This window comes from Pipistrellus kuhlii, unplaced genomic scaffold (assembly GCF_014108245.1).
Source record: "Pipistrellus kuhlii isolate mPipKuh1 unplaced genomic scaffold, mPipKuh1.p scaffold_m20_p_35, whole genome shotgun sequence".
NCBI lineage: Eukaryota > Metazoa > Chordata > Mammalia > Chiroptera > Vespertilionidae > Pipistrellus > Pipistrellus kuhlii.
In genome coordinates this window covers 2,392,740-2,414,759 of record NW_023425535.1, presented here as the reverse complement: position 1 = coordinate 2,414,759, position 22,020 = coordinate 2,392,740, and the positions used below count along the sequence as shown (strand labels likewise).

The 22,020-nt window shown below is 54.3% G+C and overlaps 1 protein-coding gene across 1 annotated transcript in view; it reads left to right on the top strand.

The window, feature by feature from the left end:
• WDFY4 (WDFY family member 4) overlaps window positions 1-22,020 on the top strand; it is a 235,169-nt gene that overhangs the window by 121,710 nt on the left and 91,439 nt on the right. The window contains exons 31-39 of the mRNA XM_045570637.1: window positions 286-411; window positions 4,781-4,945; window positions 7,410-7,613; window positions 8,241-8,355; window positions 9,565-9,722; window positions 12,343-12,581; window positions 13,002-13,123; window positions 14,416-14,601; window positions 15,690-15,826. Of these exons, the coding sequence (XP_045426593.1) occupies window positions 286-411; window positions 4,781-4,945; window positions 7,410-7,613; window positions 8,241-8,355; window positions 9,565-9,722; window positions 12,343-12,581; window positions 13,002-13,123; window positions 14,416-14,601; window positions 15,690-15,826 (1,452 nt within the window). The remainder of the gene's footprint in view (window positions 1-285; window positions 412-4,780; window positions 4,946-7,409; window positions 7,614-8,240; window positions 8,356-9,564; window positions 9,723-12,342; window positions 12,582-13,001; window positions 13,124-14,415; window positions 14,602-15,689; window positions 15,827-22,020) is intronic.

The following is a 22,020-nucleotide window of genomic DNA, read 5'->3' as shown; positions in this document are numbered from 1 at the left end:
TTCCCTGAGCTGGAGCCCTCTTGCACCTTCTATGGTCTCATTGCAAAGAATCAGGGACCTTAACTGGACAGTGTTTGTGGTCAGACTAGAAGAGCTGAGCTCAGCACAAGTTGCCGGCGGGGTCTTCAGTACCTTCTTGAACATGTGTGTTTCCCTCATGCACGGAGCGGCTGAGATTCTCCCAGCGGCTGCTGCCCAGGGGTTTGCTGTCCTGCCTTTCCAAACGGGGCCCGTGGGACACTGGGTGCCCTGGCGGGCATCTCTGCAGCCTGCCTCCTCTTTCAGGACAGCCTGGACGCCCAGCTGCAGGGGCTCCTGCAGGCGCACTGCGCAGAGGAAGTCCTCCGGGCAGGGCTGTGCGTGGAGGGGGCTCTGCTGCTCCTGAGGATGCTGAAGGCCGCCATGAGCGGGGTGAGTCCCCCACATGCCGTGACCGGGGGAGGGGAGAGGGGGCAGACAAGGTTGGAGGTGTCACCGTGACTTTCCCAGCAGTGTCCAAGAATGCCAGCCATTGGCAGGTGTTATTCAGAATCCTCGATAGAAGGGCAAGGCGGCTCCTGGGATAACTCAGGTGCACAATGGGAACCAGCCAAAACGTTTCAATGTGGAGTAGCCGCTCTGGCCAAACGCCTTCTATTTTCCACTTGCTTGGGCATCTGATTTCCTTCACGGGGGATGTATGCACTCCTCAAAGTGAGCATTTCTGAGTAATGTTTTCTGTCAGGAGCTGCGGGACCCTGTGGAGGGGAGACGGGCCTCTCCCGTCCAGGAGTCACCTCTGTCTGCCAGGCTTCCTCACCTGCAGCCACCTGAGCCCAGAGGCAGGTGCCTGGAGAGCCTTCAGGCCACCCAGGGCCACCGAGGAGGGAGGAGGGGTTATTTTAGACATGATGGCAACTGTCAGCTTTTGATACCAAACTATACTAGCTTTATTTTAAAACTCCTTTTTTACATTTAAGAATATGTTAAATTCATAGTTTTTATTTTATTTAAATTGTTTCCATGAACCTTCTTGTGCCTGACTTTTTGTTGTTGTTATTGACTTTTTTAGGCTTTTAAATGTCTCCTTGACCTAGTTTGTGTAATTTATAATATTATCAAATCTTCACAATTATTTAATTTGCACAAATGATCTCTTTTAATTTATTTAATTTTTGTGGTTACTTCCCCCTTCTTACTCTGAATTTATGAGTTCATACTATCCTCTGCCCCACCCCGCCCGTAAGGTCTGTGGGTTTATTTAAAGAGCCAATCAACTGCTTGACTTTTTTCTGGCTAGCTCTAAGAGTTTGATGTTCATTTTCTGGAGTTTCTGTGCCTGCAGCTTTAAAGACCTTTGATTCATCTTTTTCAGTGCCCACATGGTTGAGCTTTCTCTCGTTGTTGTTGCTCATCTTGATTTGTTTTGTCCTAGTCAGAGCATGCGATCTGCACACTTCCCACTGTTGGGAGTTATTCGTAGTTCCACTGCAGTCCTAATGCTACAACTAATCGTAGGTGCCTGGAAAGATGTATTTTCTGTTTACAGCATCAGGAATCTGTTACCTTTCTAACCAATTAGTTTCATTTTTAAAAAACAAACAAAAGAATTAACATGAAAGCATTTAAAATAAAGAAAATACATACATGCTGAGAGAAGTAAAAAACTGAGACCAAAGATTCACATTATAATAGCAAGCATAAAATGGTTCCCTGGTGAGTGACTGGAGGGACTCTCAGATTGGTCAGAAAACAAGACCCCACTGTCTGAGATCTAACACACATGTGACAGAGGCAAAGTCACTCCCAGGTCCTTTGGTCCAGTGACGATGTCTGTCGTTAGGCCCTCATGTGCCCAGTACGTAGACAAGCACCAAAATATACAGGGCAGAAACAGAAGGGTAAGAGGAAAGACCAGAAACTTAACTGTAGAGAATAGCTCTGACGTCTCTTTCTCAAAGTTCATTTTCTCTTTTTTTATATTATTGTTTGTTCAGAACTTTACTTGATTTGACATCGGACCCTGTTCATTGGCAACTAACCCACCACAGAGTAGTCAACCTCTTGTTGAACGTGATAAGAATGGAATCATAGAGTATGCTTTCTTTGCATCTGGCTTCATTCACTCATCCTTATGTTTGTGGGATTCACTCATGATGTTGTATGTGTCAGTAATTCATTCTTGTTTATGATTGAATAGTATTTTATTGTGATAATTGACCACAATTTATTTATCTACCAGAGGCCCAGTGCATGAAATTCCTGCACTGGAGGGGGTGTCCCTCAGCCCAGCCTGCACCCTCTCCAATCTGAGACATCCCTCTCACAATCCAGGAATGCTGGCTCCCAATTGCTTGCTTGCCTGCCTGCCTGCCTGCCTGATTGCCCCTAACCACTTCTGCCTGCCAGCCTGATTGACGCTTGACTGCTTCCCTGCTGGCCTGGTTGCCCCCAACTGCCCTCCCCTGCCAGCCTGGTCACCTCTAATTGCCCTCTCCTGCAGTTCTGGTCACCATAACTGCCCTTCCCTGCTGGCCTAATCACCCACAACTGCCCTCCCTGTCGGCCATCTTGTGGCAGCCATTTTGTGACACCATAGGGGCACCCATCTTATGTGAGGGTGTAATTTGCATATTACCTCTTTATTATATAGGATTCTTGTAGGCTTTTTTTTCCATTTGGTAATAGGAATAAAGCTGCTTTGTACATATCTTTGAGCAGACATAACTATTTTTTCTGTTTGAAATATGCCCAGGCTGGGACCAGTTTGGCTCAGTGGTAGAGCGTCGGCCTGAGGACTGAAAGGTCCTGGGTTTGATTCCAGTCAAGGGCATGTACCTTGGTTGTGGGCACATCCCCAGTAGGGGGTGTGCAAGAGGCAGCTGGTCCATGTTTCTCTCTCATCGAGGTTTCTAACTCTCTGTCCCTCTCAATTTCTCTCTGTATAAAATCAATAAAATATATTTTTTTAAAAAGAAAAAAGAAAAAGATATATGCCCAGGAGTGACACTGTGGTCCATCAGTTATACACAAGACTTAACTTAGCAGATAGCAACAAATAGTTCTCCAATGTGAAGTGCCAATGGCACTCTCACCAGCTGTTACGCTAGTTGGAAGGTTCCAGTTGCTCCACGTCTCTTCCAATGGATTGCATTGCTGGTCTTTGAAGTGGTTGGCAGTCACCACCTGCAACAATCCTTTGAAACAGCATCATCCCCACCCCATTGTCAAATGTAGGAACTAGCAGTGAGGTTGGCTCATGCAGGCAGGGTCGTGGAGCACGGGCACGTGGCAGAGTGTCCAGCCTTAGCCCTACATTCCAGGTCACTGCATTGCCTAAGAACCTTCAGGGGTCCTGGCTATTCAACACACAAAATCCAGGTTTCTCTTCTGAAAGTTCAAGTCCTCTCCCAGCTGCTTCTGCTTACCCTGTGCTAGTCACTGGGAAGTAACCCTGAGGCACCAAATCTCTCATTCAATCCTCACAACAACCTCAGCAATAGCTCACATTACAATCCTTGTTTTGCACTGGAAGTGCAAGGGGAAGGGACTGGGCCAAAGCTATACTGCCAGTCAGAGGCAGAGGCAACTAACTCCAGAAACCACTCTCCAAACCCTGATCTCTGGTATTCCTCTGGAAAACAATATTGTGCTCTTAGGACCTGGTGGAGAAGCCAGCAGTGGGGCCCCAGGAGCAGTTTCTCTCTGCTGTTTGCTCAGCCCATACCAAGACCTTGCAGATCCGGTTTAAAATCAGATTTCTAGCTGCCCTGTGCACATTGCCTTTCTCTCTATAAGTAGGCTGTGTGTTATAGTATGAGGCTCAGTCCCAGATACGAGGTACCTACTTATTAAACAGGATGTCTGGTGCATGCACACGAGCCAGGTCTAGAGGCAGCTGCTGGGAAATGAGGCAGCCATGGATGGTTGGGGGGAGCTGAGCAACTGGCCAGAGGAGGACCCGACCTCCACTTAGCGCAATCACAGGAGTAGGCTGAGCACCTGCCATCTGCTTGTTGGCATGGCTCTGTGGGGTGGGTCAGTTTTCAAGCTGCAAACTGTCCGTCATGCTGGTGTAGGGCCTGAGGCAGCAGCTGGGCACGGTGGGGCTGGAGCCAATCACCAGACAGAGTGACTTGGCACAGCTGGTTAAGGAAGCTGAGCTCCTGGGACAGGATGGAGACTCAGCCTTGTGACTGAGGCCAGGTTAAGTGGGGGTGGGGGGAGGTCTCCAGGTCCCTCACGGGAATGGGTGTCAGCTCAGTAGGTGATTCGTTCCAGATCCCTGGCTGGGGAGAGGGCTCCTCAAGTTCTGCCAGTCATGGGGGCACATAAGTCTGGCACTGGGAGCAGAGAGCTGGGCTCTGAAAGGCTGAGGCCAACCCTGATTTGCATGTTCCCTGAGCACAAAGGCCACATCGAGGCATTAGAGGCCATTGGGCAGACGGGAAAGAGTGGAAGGGCTACAGCCAGATGCCTGGAGGCAGGCAGCACTCGGCTCGGCTCCTTACCCACCCAGCTCCTTGGCACACTATTTGTCTGCTCTGCCTGTCTCCCCATCCAGGAAGTAGGGGCAAATGCAGGCCTGCCTCAGGGGTTGTGAGAGGTGGAAAGAGCATTTGTGTGAAGCCATGGACCGATGTCTGTGCATGTGACTCCCTCCCCAGGCAATGCCCAGGACCCCGTGCCAGTCCAGTCGCCTTGCCATGAGGTGTCTGGCTGAGAGTCTCAGAGAGCAGGTCTCCTCCTTGGACTCCTAACTCTCTGGCTCCCACACATGCCTCACCCGGTGCCCTCTCAGCCCCCGACAGGCCTTGACAACGGCGCCGGGGAGCACCCGTTCCCGGCCAGCGTGCTCCGGTTCCTGGGCCTGGTGCACGGTGCCTACCCGCAGGACCCCGCCTGGCGGGCCCCGGAGTTCCTCCAGACCTTGGCCGTCATCACCTTCCCACTGGGAACCAACAAGGTAGGGCACGCTGCTCCCCTGCCACAGTGAAATCAGGGGCAAAGGGCGTCATCCCTCCAGAGAAAGGGCAGGATTCCTCCGCCCCAAACGAAAGGCACTTCAGGCAATGTGGCCGGAAGGCAAGGCAGCAGCTTCCTTCTCAACTGGGGGCAGCTGTCAGGGATCCCCTCAGCTGATGGCAGATCAAGTCCCATTCTATATGGAATGCCCTCCCACTGATAATGCGACACAACACAGACCCAGTGGGCGGTGTGGGTGGACCGGAGGACGGAGGACTATTCTCCTCTGCTTTTGTCCTCAGGGCCCTCCTCCAGTCTGCAGTGACTCAGGACTCCTTGCAGTCAGGATGGTGGGGCAGAGGGCTGGCGGGGTCAGAACGAGGTGTGAGTGTGGGGGTAGGAAATGCCATGGGGAGAGATGTGAGTAAATCTGAGGCAGAGCCAGGCCCAGGGACACAGTGGCCTGAGCGAGTCTGGGAGCCGAGAGGAGCGGTGACAACGGGTGTGAAGGGCAGAAGCCTGCGGCCACCCCTCCTTGATGGTGCAGGAAGCAGATAGACAGGGAGCAGGAGCTAGTGACATGGTCTGCAAGGCTGTCACTGCAGCTAGAGGAGTGGCTGCAGGCCCGGAGGGTGAGGAGGGGTAGACGCACAGTGCAGACAGGCAGTGTTTGCTAAGGGCCAGGCGAGGGAGCGAACATGCTCCTTTGGCTCATCTTTTCTAGAAGTGCATGCACCCCGACAGCCTCCATCCACTGGGCACCCACCACAGTCCTGAGCCTGGCGCTTCCCATCATACTTTTCACTCCGTTGGCAGCCTGCCTGGCGGTGTGTGCTAGTTGGGGCAGGGGCAGGGGCAGGGGTGGGGGCACAGGTGAGAGTCACAGCAGGGACGCCGCTCTGCCCTGCCAGAGTCCTGTGGGCCCAGTGGGGGCTTAGGACCTAGCCTGAGAGTGAAAATATTACAGTGCCTTGATGACCAAGTGATGAGCCAAGATTTAACCCTCACCCATCTCTTCCCCTGGCCCCTTTTCTACAGCCAACACTCTCACCATAAGCCCATACCCTTTCTATCACCATCAGTTTAAAATCAAACCAAATGGCCGAATAAAATTCAGGAGTAAATTGTTTTAACAAAAGACTAAATATAAAGACTAGATTTGCAAAAAGATAGAATGGCTTGTTGGGTTAAGATCAACTAAAGTGATTCCCTAGAAAAGTAAGAGCAGAAAAGAAGATGCAGTGGAGAGGTGGGGGCAGGGAGGAAGAACGGTCGGCAGGCTGACCCTCACCATCCCCCAACCAGGTCCCCGGGAGGTGGCCAGAGCCCTCAAGTGCTGACATGTTTGGCCTAAATGCCCTCCTCACCCTGACCCAGTGGGCGGGCTCACCATTTGCTGAGTTGAGGTTCCAATGGCTGCCTCTTCCTCCCTTGTTCAGGGTCTCTGCCTTGGGGCGGGTCTGGCCCAAAGTCACCTCCCAGCTGAGCCCCTGGCTCCACTTCCAACACACGTGTCCCTGCAGCTCTTTGCTTGTCCTGGTTCCACGTCTGCTCCAGGCCTTTGTGCACAGAAGCTGTGGCAGATTCTCTTCGCGCAGGAAGCTGGTGGCCAGAGAATGCAGCTTGCTGTGAATTTATATGATGTCTTCCCCATTGAGGACGCATGGAGCTAATTAATGTGGCCACCACCTCCCTAGGTGCCATTAAACCCATTTTATGGCTTCATTAGGGATGGCCACATTAATTTTATGAGTGTGCAGAGGGAGGGGCCAGCAGATGATCGCTCTTGGAATGTCACTGGGAGAGCTGGAGGTGCCTGGCCGTGTGTCCTTGGGCACGTCATTTGCCTCCCAGCATCTCTGTTTCCAACGTGGCTGGGCTAATGGTGCCTGCTTCCTTTATCTCCCTGTATTTCTATAAATAAAAATGAGCATGTGAAGGCCGAGGTGTTGCAGGGACTTGGAGGCCAGGACCTGCTGAAGCTGAGCACCTGTTTCTCCGGAGGCTCCTCCTGTCACCATCACCACAGCCTGGCTGCAGGACAAGGCCCAGGCGGTGGGCCTAGCTGGTGGCCACGTACAGGGCAGGCACTGTGGCCTGCACGACACTCCCATTAGAGCTCATCTGTGTGGTGTCCCTTTCATATCTCCACTTGCTGCTGAGAGCTGCGGCTCTGAGGAGGAGGGACTTGCCCAGGACATGGTGTGGCTTCTCTGCTGAGCCCTCAGGCCAGCTAGCTCCACCCTCTACTTCTCTCCACGCCTCCCGCCTCCCTGGAGTTCAGGGACAAAGCAGGCACCCTATGCGCCATGAGACTGGGCAAGTCACCTACTTCCATGGCTCTTTCATTTCCTTGCATGTTGAGGGGTTTGATCAGCATGTCACCCCAGCACCCCTCAGCAGCAGACAGGAAAGCACTTTTTGGGAGTGCGAGCCACTCTCACTGGGGTTCTCTTGTCTTTGAGGGGATTATCGCTGAGTCCACCCAGAATGCCAGCAGCCCTGGGGCCGAGGCTGAAGGTGACGGCATTGTGGAGGGTCTACAGGCTCCTGCCAAGTCCCACCCCACACGGAAGCAGCTGAGGGTGTTCCTGCAGCTCCTCCTGAGGGAGCTCCTGCTTGCAGCTCCCAGCCCCAAGCAGTGGTTGCCACTGGAGGTGCTGCTGGAGGTGAGTGCACAGGGAGGCCCAGCACCACTAGGGGACGTGCAGGGAGCCCGAAGGACTTACCTTTTGCACCAGCTGGCTCATAGTCAAACAGCTCCTGGGAAATAGTGCTGTCATGGGAGGGGGTCCTCCAGGCCCCGCAGGCCCTGGCAGAGCAGGAGAGCGAGTGAATAGAAGACCGAGGGCAGGTCTCACAGGGTCCTGGCAGCAGAGCTGGTGCAGGGATTGCATAGCAGTGACTTCTCAGAGGAGGCAGAGAAGGAATCAAAGAGGATGAGGGATAAGCTAGCCAGAAAATGGTCTCAGCACAGCCTGGCCTGAGGGGAGCACTGGTGTGCTATGTGCATTCCAGAGGTGGCTCCATCTTGAGGGACCTGCCTGGTGGTCATTGTGTGTGGGCCACCTGACTTATCTTCTCACTTCAAGAGGTGGGCATCACCTCCCCTCCCGGGTGAGCCAACTTGGCCAGCAGAAGGCAGTGCCTTGGAGAAGGGGCAGTGGTGAGCTGTTGGCAGCCCACACTCCCAGCAGCTGTGGCATTAGCATATAAGCCACGCAGGGGGACTCGGTGGGCACTGAGTGGACATGATGGCCAGGTGGCCACTGTCTGAGTTCTGGGTGTGATTCCAGGCTTCTCCAGACAATGCCACCAGCCAACAGAAGAGAGACTTCCAGTCTGAGGTCCTGCTCTGCACCATGGAAATATTTCACACAATGAGCGGAGGTGACATGTCGGGGCTCAGAGGTGAGTGGGGTGACTTGCTCCTCACTGCTTTGACACAGCTGCTGACAGCTGAGCAGGAGAGCTAGCACACCCCAGCCACTGCCCCATCCTAGAGGAGGCCTGGGTCCTCGTGCTGCAGGACATGGAGGAGCGCAGGAGCTGCTCTCGGCCCATCCGCAGTCAGAGCTCACTGGTCCTGCCTGGGGCCCCGGGAGCGCATGCTTACTTCTCTCCATGACATCTCCACCACCGGTGAGCCACCAGAGGCAGAAAGGCCTGCTGCCCTCTGAGTTAACACCACTTCTCCTCCACCTTCAGTAGAATTGTGTCCTCGTCCCATAAGGGAAGGTGAGATGTCAGCTGGAGTTCAGCATCCTCCGCTCAGTATCTTTGCACCTGTGCCTGGACACAGCAAGTGTTCCTTAAACAAGTGAACCCGGATGAAGATGCTGCATTGCCCCTAAGAAGTTCAGGTTGATGCTTCACTAGTTCCAGGGCAGCTGCCCCTTCCCGATGAGGTTAAACATAGTCCTTTCTGTGGTCTCAGCCATGGATTCCTCCGGGACAGGACTCCTCCTCATCTAACAGCACCGACACCCTGGCTACTGGCCTTTCTCCCGGAGCATCTGCAGGGTGGCAGAGTAGGGGGTGGAAGGTGTGAGCTTGGGAGTCCCGGCTCTGCTCTTGGCTGTCCCTGGCTGTGGTGTGACTGCGGACAGGTGCCTGAGTCTGTGAGTGAGGACAGCCATCGAGGCTGACTCAGAGGGTTGTTGTTAGGATTAGCTAGATCAGAGCATTCACATCTGAGAACAGTGCCTGGCGTGTTGGTGAGCATGGACAGTGACCCACATTACAGCCTTGTCCCTGCCTGATGCAGCCGGGCCTTGGGTCACCACACAGTCTTCCTATTTGCCTTATACCTCCATCTCCCCCCACCCTCATTCCAAACGGCCGCTAGAAGAGGCAGTGCCCCACACTTGCTTCCTCTCCACTGGGTTATATCACTGACTGCATTGCTCAAGGCCAATTTATTTGATTAGGTGGGTCTTCATTGGCACCTGTGGGTAAGACCCCTCTTCAGAGCCCAGGGTACACAGAGAGCTGCAGTGGGTGTGAAGAGTGAGTGAGATGGAGGTGGTTACCTGGACGGAGGGGAGGCTGTTGTGGAAAGAAGGCCACTCAGACTCCCATGGTGTCTCAGACTCTGTCTGTCTCCTCACCTGACCTTAGGCGATAAGGAGCCTCAGCCAAACACAGAAGCTGCTGCTGCTCCTTCCCTCACGATCATCACCCACTTCACCCAGAAGCTGGTAGAGAAGCTGTACAGTGGAGTGTTCTCAGCAGACCCCAGACACATCCTTCTCTTCATCACGGAACACATCATGGTGGTAAGAACCCCGCTGGCCATAGTGGTGTGGCAGTGACCGACCGAGCGTCTGTCTGACATGCTGCTGCTATACAGGTGGTCCAGACGGACCCGTGTCCTCCCTGGAAATGGGAACTGAGATGGGTGGGAGGAAGGAGCAGGGCAGTGCCTGGTGGCCCAGGGGGTCCTGCCAGGCTCTCACTCAGGCCACCTGAGATCCATGTCAGTGGTCAGAGCCATGGTCCCTTATGCTGACACCTGAGCTCTGTCCCCGTCTAGACTCTATTACGACTGTTAGTTTCACCTTAATTGTTGTTATTCTTCATCAACAAAGAAAAATCTTCATCTTCCAAAGGCCCATTTCATCTTCTGCTTTAGCATCATGTTTGGGCCTTCCTGAAATTGAGGCAAGAGTCTGTTTTTACCTAGCCCTGCTTTGCTTACACCTGTGCTCTCTCTCAGATAGATACACACACACATGCAAATGCATGCTGGAGGTGCACCCTTAGGTGTGTGTGTGTACCTGTGCACAGCTTCTTTACACATAGGCTCATACAACCTCAACATTCTAGAGTTGAACTGTTTTGGGTCCTTTTCATTCCTTTCTGGAAACCTTTCCCTCACATGGCCATTCGCTCTTTCCTTGAGGGTCCCGCTCGAGGAGCTCACTGCGGTCCAAGTTGGTCCCAGCCAGTGGGATGCCTGCGATGGTCAGGAAGCACGTTCTCTTACTCGGCCCCTCCCTGGGTGTGTCCTCTGCCGAAGAACCCGGGAGAGACCCTCTTTCCCTCACGCCTCCTGGGGCGTGCAGTTGGCAGCCCCGGCACCCCTCTGTCTGTGAGCTGCTAGACCCCAGGACTGGTCCTGGGCGACAGCCAGGCTGGGGCGCAGCGCCAGGCCAGGCTGAAGGGGATGTGCCCAGAGCCCCTTTCAAGAAGAACTCTTAAGGGAGACGTAGCCCTGCTGGCTCTGAGAAGGTTAAAATCAGGTCCTTGGGAAGTTGTGCTCCCGCCTTCCTTCAGGTGCTTTAGCAAAGCCACGGCCTGGGCTCACCAGCCAGCAGTGACGCCTCATGTTCCCGAGGCTGAGGATCAAGGGGCAGCAGATCTCCTGTCTGCCCACGGCCCCATTCCTGGTTTGCAGTGGCCATCTTCGTATGTCCTCACAGGATGGACAGAGAGGAAGAAGCCTATCACCGGTCTCTTCCTGTCCTTACGGGAATCCCATCCGAGGCTGTAGCCTCCTGGCCAGGTCACTTCCCCAAGACCTCAGGTCTAACACCATCCCCTGAGGATTAGAGTTCAACATGAGAAGTTTGGGGGGACACCAACAGAGCCCGCGGCAGCCACCAGCAGTGCAAGCACACGCTCGGAGCTCACACTGAGAGCGGTGCCCGCTGAGGCTTTGTGCCTCCAGCTGTCAGGCTGAGGACTCTCAGTTCTGCCCACACTTGCCATCCTTCTCTCCTGGTGGCGGCACTCATAACTCTTAACTTCCCTTTGAAAGATGTGACCAGTCTGAGAAGCAGAAGACAATGATAAGAATGTGAATCTCAAATTACAGCAGATTTAAATAAAACTAACCTCATTAGTATAAATAATCGCAGTGCCCATAAAATTCTAAGAGAGCAATCTATAGCTAATAAATGATCTCTCTAATAGCCTGGAGGCTTTGCACCTGTTCTTTTGTTTTATGGATTCTTTTTGATGAAGCCAAGTAAATGGATGGATGGACTAATTAGTGTTAAGGCTGCAAACCAGGACCCCCTGCCTCCACACCCAAGTTTCCCATGTGCTAAAGTTCACTGGACCCATCTCCTTTGTGGCTCAGAGAGGGTTAAGTGCCTGGTGTGAGATCTATCACTGCTGACCAGGTAGCCTCTTTGACCCTGAGCCTTGTTATCTCTACAGTGGGCTAATCTTAGTTCTTACTTCATCATTCTGCTAGGGGGTTTAAAGGAGGCGATGTGTGGAACCCCGTGCAGAGATGCTTAGCAGGGTGCCTGGCATACTGTAAACATTCTGCACATGGTAACTTATACTCACAGTTAGTGACATGTTTTAATTAGACACGATTAATGGCATGTTCTTATACACCGAGGGCCAACCTTCTTACCTATGTTTCAGAAATCCCTGGTCCCCTCGCTATTTTCCATAATATGACTGTGGTAAACTTTAACACTTTTTAAAAAAATATATTTTTATTGACTTCAGAGAGAAAGGGAGATGGAGAAAGAGATAGAAACATCAATGATGAGAGAGAATCATTGATAGGCTGCCTCTTGCACCCCTCCTCCTGAGGATCAAGCCTGCAACCCAAGCATATACCCTTGACCAGAATCAAAGCTGGGACCCTTCAGTCCACAGGCCAATGCTCTACCCACTGAGCCAAACCAGCTAGGGCAACTTTAACATTTTTTACACCAAGTTTTGGTAAATCCAACTATTTGAATTGCCTTTATTGACCACTCACTTAAATGGAAACTCAGCGGTAGAGACAGCTGTCCTCTTTGACTTTTAGATCCTGCCAAATTCTGAAATACAGAAAAGACTGAGCCAGTATCATTTTCACAGTTAGCGGGGTTCATTCCTACAGCCGTGCAGTGAGCACAAGCAGGTCTCTGTGTGTTATTTCATGACCAGGTCGCTGAGAATGCCTCCTCTCAAAGGGACAGCGCCATCAGCGCTTTGTACAGCAGCCTGAATAAAGTCATCCTGCACTGCCTGTCCCAGCCCCAGCAGTCCCTCTCCGAGGGCCTGGGCCTCCTCCGCATCCTGTACTTCCTCCAGGAGCACTGGGACATCGTCTTCGCCACCTACAACTCCAGTGCCAACTTCCTGCTGTGCCTCATGCACTGCCTGCTCCAGCTCAGCGAGGGGAGGTAAGACTCCATGGTGGACAGGGAGAAAGGAACTATGATGTGCACTGACCATCAGGGGGCAGGTGCCCACACCCCTCTATGGTCAGTATGCTCCCACAGGGGGTGCTCTGCTCAGCCACAAGCCAGGCTGATGGCTGCGAGTGCTAAGGATGTACAACTGTAGCTTAGGCCCACTCCCCACAGGAGAGCATCAGTTGGACATCCCCCGAGGGCTCCTGGGCTGCCAGAAGGATGTCTGACTGCTAGCTTTGACCTGATTCCCCCAGGGAGCGGGCCTACGCTGGCAGGTGGACCTCCCCTGAGGGATCCCAGACTATGAGAAGGTGCAGGCCAGGCTGAGGGACCCTCCCTCTAGTTTGTAATGAACGATAGTGTAATCCCAAAGAGCTTAATTTCACTGGGAAATCTCTTGTCTGTTAGTTATCCCGAAGGATTTGGATTGGAACCCAAGCCTAGGATGACTCCTTACTATCAAGTGTTTCTTTCTCCAAATGAAGACATGAGAGAGAAGAGAGTGGATGACACCCCAAGTTTGACTGATGGTACATTTTATTTGCTGTTTATTTTGGGGAAGAAGATGGATAGTGATAACTGCTGGGGTTGCATTCTTCAGTGACTTTCCCATGATGAGGAAACATGTGCTAAGGAGACATTCAAAGGCCAGAAAAAGTCCTGGGAAACTCCAGGATGATGTGATAGTAAAGCAGGAAAACCTGATGGGGAGTAAAGTTGGATTGATTTTTGCATATTAAACATGGAATGGCATGGGTGGAGGATGGATGGAACAAGAGGGAGCCATAGGGACTTGGTGTGACTAAGAACCAGAGGACCTCACATATGTTGATTTCCCATTTTGGTGGGTCTCTTGAGTTTTCCTTGGGGCCACTAGATAGAGTGACTGGTTGTTGTATAGCTGTCTCTTCATCTTTCTTCCTTAGACAAATGGGGATGGAGGAAATAACTCATTTCTTTCATGACATGATTGGCTTAATGGAGGGTCTGTTTGGACTTGCTAATATCATGTCCAGTTAAAGGGTCGGCAGTTTCTAAGAGAGCAGCCAGCCTTTGGGTCCATGTGCCTGAGAGCGTGCTCCTCCGGGCCAGGAGCCGCAGCAGACCCTCGCCACCACTCCGGCGTGCTGCCACTCACAGGGGGCAGCTGTGACCCTGAAGGCCGGCACAGAGCCTGTGCTCTGTTAGGTCGGCAGTGCTCAAAAACCTTGGGAATTTAAATTTTGCTCTTACCATGTTAATGACAGGACAAACATTGGCATGTAGGGACTTAGTTGGCAGAGTGGGCTGAGCAATGTCCATCCTGAGGCTGAGAAAGCAGACAGAGGTGGGGCCCAGAAGTCCAAGGTCAGAGGGGATTAGGCCCTGCCGTGGTTACAGTGTGGGGCCCAGCGGCAGGAAGATGTGGTAGTTGTGTACGCATCTGGGCAGATGCAGGCACTGAGAAGGGGGGCTGGTGGGGACCTTGAGCCAGCGCAGGAGAGAGGACTGCCTTGGGGCCTGGTCCGTGGCGCAGCCTTCTTTGGGTATCCATTCCTCCGAGAGGTTAGTATGAAGGGCAGGTTGGAGGAGCTTTCTGGGGAAGCAATTTGACTCCCTAGAGCTCTCACAGGCACGTCCATTGGCATCTGAGAGAATTGGGAGGTGAGAGAAAGGTTCCCTGCACCCACCAGTATGATTCCTAGCCCCGGACATGCAGGAGGCAGGCTTGGTGGGGGAGCTGGATGCAGAGAGAGCAGCTCCCATAGAGGCCGGTAGCGTTGCAAAGCCAGACGAGGCTCCGGGATATGAGTGGAAGCAGCTCTGACGCCCCCTCTCTCAGTCCAGCACAGCATCCAGAGCACCGTGCAGGCCCTCTGGCAGCAGCTGGTGGCGCAGCGGCGGCAGGAGCTGGAGGACACCTTCAAGATCGACCTCTCCGTCAGCCCCGGGGGCAGAGAAGTGAAGATGGAAGAGGTCACCCCGCTCTGGGAGGAGACGATGCTCAAGGCCTGGCAGCACTACCTAGGTCTGTCCCGGGCCAGGGCTCCCCAGGTTCCCCAGGCCTTTCTCCCTCGTTCCTTCGGGTGGGGTTTACATCACGGACACCTCGTGAATCTTGGCTCACAAGGGATAAATGCAGCTTTGCTTCGTGGTGAAGGGAAGACCAGAGGTGCCAATCAAGTGAGAGGTTCTAGAAATCTCTCAGATGGGAGGGCTGCCATGTCCACGCTCACCTGGGCCTGCAGCTTGGGGGTCTAGGCCCTGCCCTGACAGTCACCTCCAAGCTGTGTACTGACCAGAGCTTTGGTTCCAAGGGAAAGTGTTCCTCCCAAAGATATTAGTGTCCTTGCATTCTATCAGCAATGCAACATTTCACCCTCATGTCCATCAGTGCAGCCGTGAGGACGAGGTCTCATGGTGTCTGTAAAGAGGCCATTGCTGTCAGTATGGCTCATGCCTGCTTTAGGACTTCCAGCATCACCGAGGCCGCTGCCATGGACGCGCTGGTTGTTTCCGGGTGTACTGTCCCAGATTCCGGGCGGTCCAGCACCTCTTATCCCACTGGCTTCCCACCCTAGCCCTGGTGGGTGTGTATGTGCATGCATGTACACTCTGAAGTCAAAATGCCACTCTATTTCAGGGAAAAGCTCACTTAAACAGGACATGCGCACCCTGCTCATTCACATGTGCACAGCGTGGGTGACATAGTGAGCTGGCCTTGCTGCTAACAAATGGCTCTCTTTTTGCCAACAACCTTATATCTGCAAACTGTCTGTATTTCAGGGGCTGTGTTTTAAACACATGATTTTATTTACTCTCCATGACACCATAGTGAGATCAGATGCTCTTATTCCCATTGCACAGATGAGAACACTGAGGCTTAAGGACTTGACTAACTTGCACAGCAGTGAGTGGGCTGTGGAGCCAGGGGTCTGAGCCAGGCCGGGATGTGGAAACCCATCCAGTATTTCATAGTCAGAAGCCAGCAGTGTGAGCTGCAGCCGGGGCTGTCCCTGTCGCGGTGCTGGCCGGTCATTTGAACACCCAGCAGCTGGGGAGATAGCGTGTGCCTCCACTCAGTTTCTCCTCTGACACTCTGCTTCCCGTCCCCAGCATCGGAGAAGAAATCTCTGGCCAGTCGCTCGAATGTCGGACATCACAGCAAAGTCACTCTGTGGAGTGAGAGCTTGTCCTCGGCCATGAGGCTGATCCCTGGGCGGCAGGCCAAGGACCCTGAGTGCAAGACCGAGGTGAGCCACACCCCGCTCCTCAGACCCGGAGTCCTGTCCCCTCTCTGTTGTCACTGACAAATCTAACTCCACGCTCCGCCACGCCCTCCTGGGGCCTTTGGCTCCCCCGCTGAGGCTGCTTCCGGGGAGCCAGGTCTTGGGCTTTAACTTCAAGTGCATGCACCTCCCCTCGAGCACCAAGAGCAGGTGCTCCTCCTGGCATTAAACATCAAACGGAACCGCGACCCATGCTCTGTCATGTGTGCGCAGGCAGTGCTGGCCCACAGCTCGGCGGGAGCTGCGTGTGTGGACTCAGCAATGGGGGCCGGACATGGTGCTGTCCAGGGAATGAGGTGAGAGCCTCTTGCCTGGTGGGCTGATGCATTAGAGTTTTCTAATAATTTCTCTAAGGCTTGTGGTGCCAACAATGAGTCGTGTGCGATCACAAATACTATGTAGGGAGTGGGACCATAGCTGGTTCTCTGGCTGAGCCTGCTGGCCTGTCCATACACACAGCTTCTCTGCCATCCCATCCTCCAGCAGCCTGAGGCTGGGCTTCCAGGACTGGCTTCCGGGAAAGCGCTTTCTGTGACCTCACTCTGGAAGCTTTGCAGCATCAACCCTGCCGGGTCCCTCTGGCTGAGGGAGGCACAGAGTTCTGCCCAGGTTCAAGGGCAGGGCTATGCGCTACCTCCTAGGCTCCACAAGAGCACGTAGGCTCTTTGTGGAAAACACACTGATTCTGGTGCTGGGCTCCCTGGTCTTCAGAGGCAGACGGTGGTCATGGCCCGGACATGGCCACAGGGAGGGTCAGGAGACCTGGGGCAGTTTACTTAGTTCCCTGAGTCTTTCCCTGCTCACCTCCACAATGGGACAGATAACCCTGGGAACCTGTGGGGGAGGGCCCCCAGGAAGGCGGGGTGGATCGTGATTGACATGTGACAGAATATGAGCTCTCTGCCCATTGGACTTGGGAAAGTGAGCTTAACTCCAAATCCACATGCTCAGAGTCTGGGCTCTGCTGTCCCCACGTGTCCGCTGTGGTCAGTGGCTCCAGGGAGAGGCACTGTCAACAGGTCCTGGAAGGAGCGGGGCGTGAGGGCATCCTGCACTGCCCAGCAGCACGGTTAGGGCAGAGGGGGTGTTTTTGCTGGGCGCTCCCGAAGTGGGGGCTTCAGGACTAGGGAGGGCGCCCGGACACAGAGGGAGGCCAGGAAGGTGAGCGTGGCTGACCGTGTCCGAGCTCTGTGGCTTGTGGAAGACGCTGGTCAGTGAGCTGGTGGGCAGACTCCCAGCTGCCTGAGTGAACAACTCACTGAGGTTTTGTATCAGCTGTGACATCACACGGCTCCCGGGAGCCCATTGCAGATGAGGAAACGGAATCTCAGAGCGAAGTCAAGGGCTGCGTGGCCAGGAGGAGGCAGAGTGTGGGGGCCCATCCCACCCGCCATGCGGGACCTCAGGCCATGCCCTGCCCCTCGGGGCCGCTTGCTGAACACACAGTGGGAATGTGGTGTCCACCTCAGAACACGAGGAAGCACAGAAAACGCCAAGTGCTCTAGAAATAGGAGACAGTTTTCAAACTCCCGTGTTACCTTAGAGACTTCTCCACCAGGGGAAGCCATTCCACAGGACATCGCTGCCCTGAGCTCGGAGGCCAGATCATCTCTCCTGGTGCTGGACCTGTGCACGTGTGTCAGGAGGTGCCCAGCCTCCTTTGCATGCGCTTCGCTTTGCCCCGTGGCCAGTTAGCACTGTCCCTAGGAGGCCAGCCTGTCTGGCGTGGAGCCAAGGAAGGGACGGCAGGGATGCTGGGCACAGACGTGCATTTTATGGGGACCCTGGCAGGCTATTGATGCCAGTGCCGGGGTGATTCCCTCAGGGTCACTGTCATTGGCTCCGCTCAGCTGCCTCTGAGTCCTGGGGAGGTAGGGTGAGAGACCAACCCATTTGAAAGCAGCCTGAAGGCCGCACTGTTTGTAGCCACGTAGGGTCACAGTGGCTGGCATGGTTATCCCAACGCGTGGAGAGATGTGGGAAAAGGAACGCTTGAACCGGCTCTGCCTTTTTGTGAGGGCGGCTGTGGAAGATGTTTCTACACCAATGAAGGTCTCATTCGTTCATTCACTTATTCAACAAATACTCATTAAGTGCTGACTATATCCCGCTATAAGCACCGAAATTAGAAAGAGAAAAAAACTAACATATCCTCTGCTTTAGTGGCGGCTGCTTCCTAGGGGGTGAAGAGCTACAGTAGACAGATAATAAATTCATAAGTGTGGGGGTGCTGTTGCTGTGGGGAACTAGAGCAGGGAAGGGGAGAGGGTGGCGAGAGAGGTGCGGGCTGTGTGGATGGAGGTGGGCAGCTGCCCTCCGGGCAGGAGGTGTGCAGCAGAGAAACAAGAGGGACCTGTGCCGGTTACCCTCCGGGAAGGAGCGGTCAGGCCGGGTGGCTCACCAGGCAGAGGCACCAGGCCGGCGAGTGCTGGGTGTCCTCCAGCAGCCCAAGGGGAGGGGCTGGACAAGTGGAGAGGGGCAGCCCGGGGACATCGCCCTCGGCTGTGTTCCGGGAGGAACTGGGATTTCTCCCTCGGGAGCAGCAGGGCTGGGTGACTTACATTCCTCTCCGATCCGGGCACTCAGAAGCTTGGGAGATAACCATGGCCCAACTCATAACTGCACGTACCTAGCGGGATAAACTTCTGCAAAACACGTATACACACACACACACACACACACACACACACACGCACACGCGTGCGCACGCACCCCCCACTCCCGCTTCTTCCTTCCTATGTGAGCCCCATCTGTTTCTTCTTAAACCTGATTGTATATCCTTTCTATAGCTTTTAACCTGTGGGTTTTTTAAAGCCAACTTAGTTTTGAATCAAAGTGGGTTATGTTTTAATTTGTAAAATGAACTGCATCTTTGCTCAGCAGCGTTCCCTGCCAGGAGCTCCGCCTGCCCGGGCACAGTGCCCACCACATGAGGTTCTCAGGGACAGAGCGGGGCGCGCAGGGCTCCCGGCCTGGGGGCTCCCGCAGCCCGCACCCGTCACGCCCCACACACTGTGCTGCCAGAAGGCACAGCTTCCCAGGTACACATGTGCGCCGTGATGTCACAGGATAAGAGCATCGACTATTTGCCCTGGGGTCTGTTTAATTATTTTTAAAAATTAATTTTGATTATTACAGCTGATTACACCTCAGTGAGCAATGTAATTGATATTTTCTAATGCATCCCAAGGAACATTTTGTACAACACGCTTTTTGTTGTTGAAGGTTAAAGACTCCGTTATTGGTTTTTCCCTAAATATGCCCACATCATCAGTCCCTCCAGCGAGGCCGCCATCTGGAAAAGGCAGCGCAGACATTACTCAGGCACAGTGCATGAAATTGGCGTTTCGGCGTCTTCCGTCTCTCCGTTGTAATTAAGGGAGCTGGTTTTGGAGGAAACATTATTCATTTGGTGTTACTCCTGATCATGTCAGCAGCTGACAGCTCCACACGCCGGGAAACTGTTCCTGGGGCAGGGCGGGGTGCGGGCGAGCCCGATCCCTCTTGCTGCTTGGCTCTTAGGGAACGTTTCCTCCGGGCAGCTCAGCGGCAAGACCAAGGCCGGTGTGAGAGGGCAGCCCCTTCTCCTCTTCCCAGACCCCTTCTCAGCCCCTCTGCCAGGGCACAGGCTGTGGTGCCAGCCCGTTGGACAAAGGCTGGGGTTCGGGCTCTCCTGCCAGCGTGGAGAAGGCCAGGGCACCCTGCCCGTATCCTCGCCAGCTGGGCTCTGACTTTGCTCACCACTCAGTCCCAGATGTTATTGTTTAAAACAAATTGAATCAACAGCCAGCGCTGGTGTCTTAGTTTTGACAGACACCTTGGCCATGGTGTCTGTCTTCGTGGAAACCGGTGAGGGGTGGGCAGGAGCTCTCTGTTCTATCTTTAGGACTTTCCTGTGAATCTGAAGTTATCCCACAGTATGAAGTGGATCGGCACCTGTCTTTCAGTGTTAGTGAAAGGAATCAGTAAACGGACCTGGGCACTGGGGCCTGGGAGAGGGGCTGAGGGTGACAGCGCCTGGCCTGGGCAGCATGGTGATTGGTGGCATGGCGGGTGCAGGAGAGCATGGGGTCTAGTGGGGGAGCCGTGGCCTACAAGTGGCAGTTAGGCAGGCGAGCAGCACGTTTCTCAATGTCCAGGTTAAACTGCAGTTAGGGACCCTGAGGGTGGACGGCCTGGGGCTGTGGATCATCAGTGGGGGAGGGACTGCACGGTCAGAGCTGTGAGAGTTAATGTGCCTGAGAACCTGTTGTGCCAAGGATGAGCTGAGCAGCAAGAAGAGGGCCACAGGAGACGGGCAAAGCAGGCCAGGGCAGCGGCGTGTCCAGGCATGGAAGGAGCAGGCCAGAGGAGAGAGGGAGTGTGCAGTGGATGCCCCTCTGGGTGCTGCTGCCTGGCCTGTATTGTCTGACAAAGTGTGAGGTGCATGTCTCCCCGCTTTGCTCCTGGGATCAACTACGCCTTGTCTCCGGCCGGGGTCAGAGGGCCCCACTGGAGCACAGCCCTGGAGCCGGCCAGCCCTGGTCCTGTATGTTTCAGTGGAGGCAGCTCAGCAAGCGTTCAGGGCTGTTTCTGAAGCTGAAATGGCCCGGGGAGGGAAGCCAGGGCCCTATGGGAAGTAGCAGAGTGGATGGAAGGCACCGCAAGCCAGGGTGACACACCGACATTGATAAAACTCCTTTGTGTTGGAGTTTTCTGTCTGCCTGGCAAGGACATGGAACGCGGAAGCACTAGACATGTTTTCTCTGAAGCTGCCTGTGGATGAGCACAACCCCCCTGCCAGTCACCTGTAAGACCAGCCGTGCCCACACGTGAGGCCTGGAAGACCTCAGAGACCTCAGGGCACAGGTGTGGGCAGGTGACTGTGCCCCTGCCATGGGCTGCCTTCCGGAATGTGGGCACAGGCCCATCCTTGCCCACCCCAGTCGTGAGCAGCCTGCCCTGGGGAGACACTGGCAGACCAGCACCCAGCTGGCAGCTGTGGTAAGGGCAGTCCTGCCTTGGGTCCTTGGCAAGGAAAGTGCCGTTCGACCATCCACTCTGCACACTTTACCCATTATCCCTTTAAAAGACCATTGCTTAAAAATTCAAATATAACCGAAGAAGAGAAAATAATAAAATGAACTCCCATGTATCTATCCATCACTTCCATAATTTCCAACTCCTTACTCATCTTGCCTCGTCTCCATGACTAACCACTTTCCCTCTGCACAAAATAATTTTGAAGCTACATCCCAGACATCATATTATTTCATGCGTAAATGTGTCTGTATACTTATTTTTCTTTAAAGTATCATGAAACACAGAAATTGCAGAAGAGAGAGGCAGAGTGCAGATAGAAGCTGCCGCCGTCACTGTGGGAGTGGCAGGCTCCTCTGCCCGTCCACTGTGCTGTCTCCTGCAGCTGAGTGGTGACCGCCTTGCTGAGACCGAAGCGCGGGGGCCTCATGGAAACTCCTGCCCAGAGCAGCACGGCTGAGGCTTCTCCAGGTCTCCGATGCCTTTGAGTTCAGTGCTTTGACACTTCAGTGCTCAGTGATGAGGGCACTGGCTCAGAGGTGAGGGCACTGGCTCAGTGCTCAGTGGGGGGGGGCACTGGCTCAGTGGGTGGGGGTACTGGCTCAGTGCTCAGTGGGTGGGGGCACTGGCTCAGTGCTCAGTGGGTAGGGGCACTGGCTCAGTGGGTGGGGGCACTGGCTCAGTGCTCAGTGGGTGAGGGCACTGGCTCAGTGCTCAGAGGGTGAGGGCACTGGCTCAGTGCTCAGTGGGTGGGGGCACTGGCTCAGTGCTCAGTGGGTGGGGGCACTGGCTCAGTGGGTGAGGGCATGGCTCAGTGGGTGAGAGCATGGCTCAGTGGGTGAGGGCACTGGCTAGTGGGTGATGGCACTGGCTAGTGTGTGAGGGCACTGGCTCAGTGCTCAGTGGGTGGGGCACTGGCTCAGTGCTCAGTGGGTGGGGGCACTGGCTCAGTGGGTGGGGGCACTGGCTCAGTGGGTGAGGGCATGGCTCAGTGGGTGAGAGCATGGCTCAGTGGGTGAGGGCACTGGCTAGTGGGTGATGGCACTGGCTAGTGTGTGAGGGCACTGGCTCAGTGCTCAGTGGGTGGGGCACTGGCTCAGTGCTCAGTGGGTGGGGGCACTGGCTCAGTGCTCAGTGGG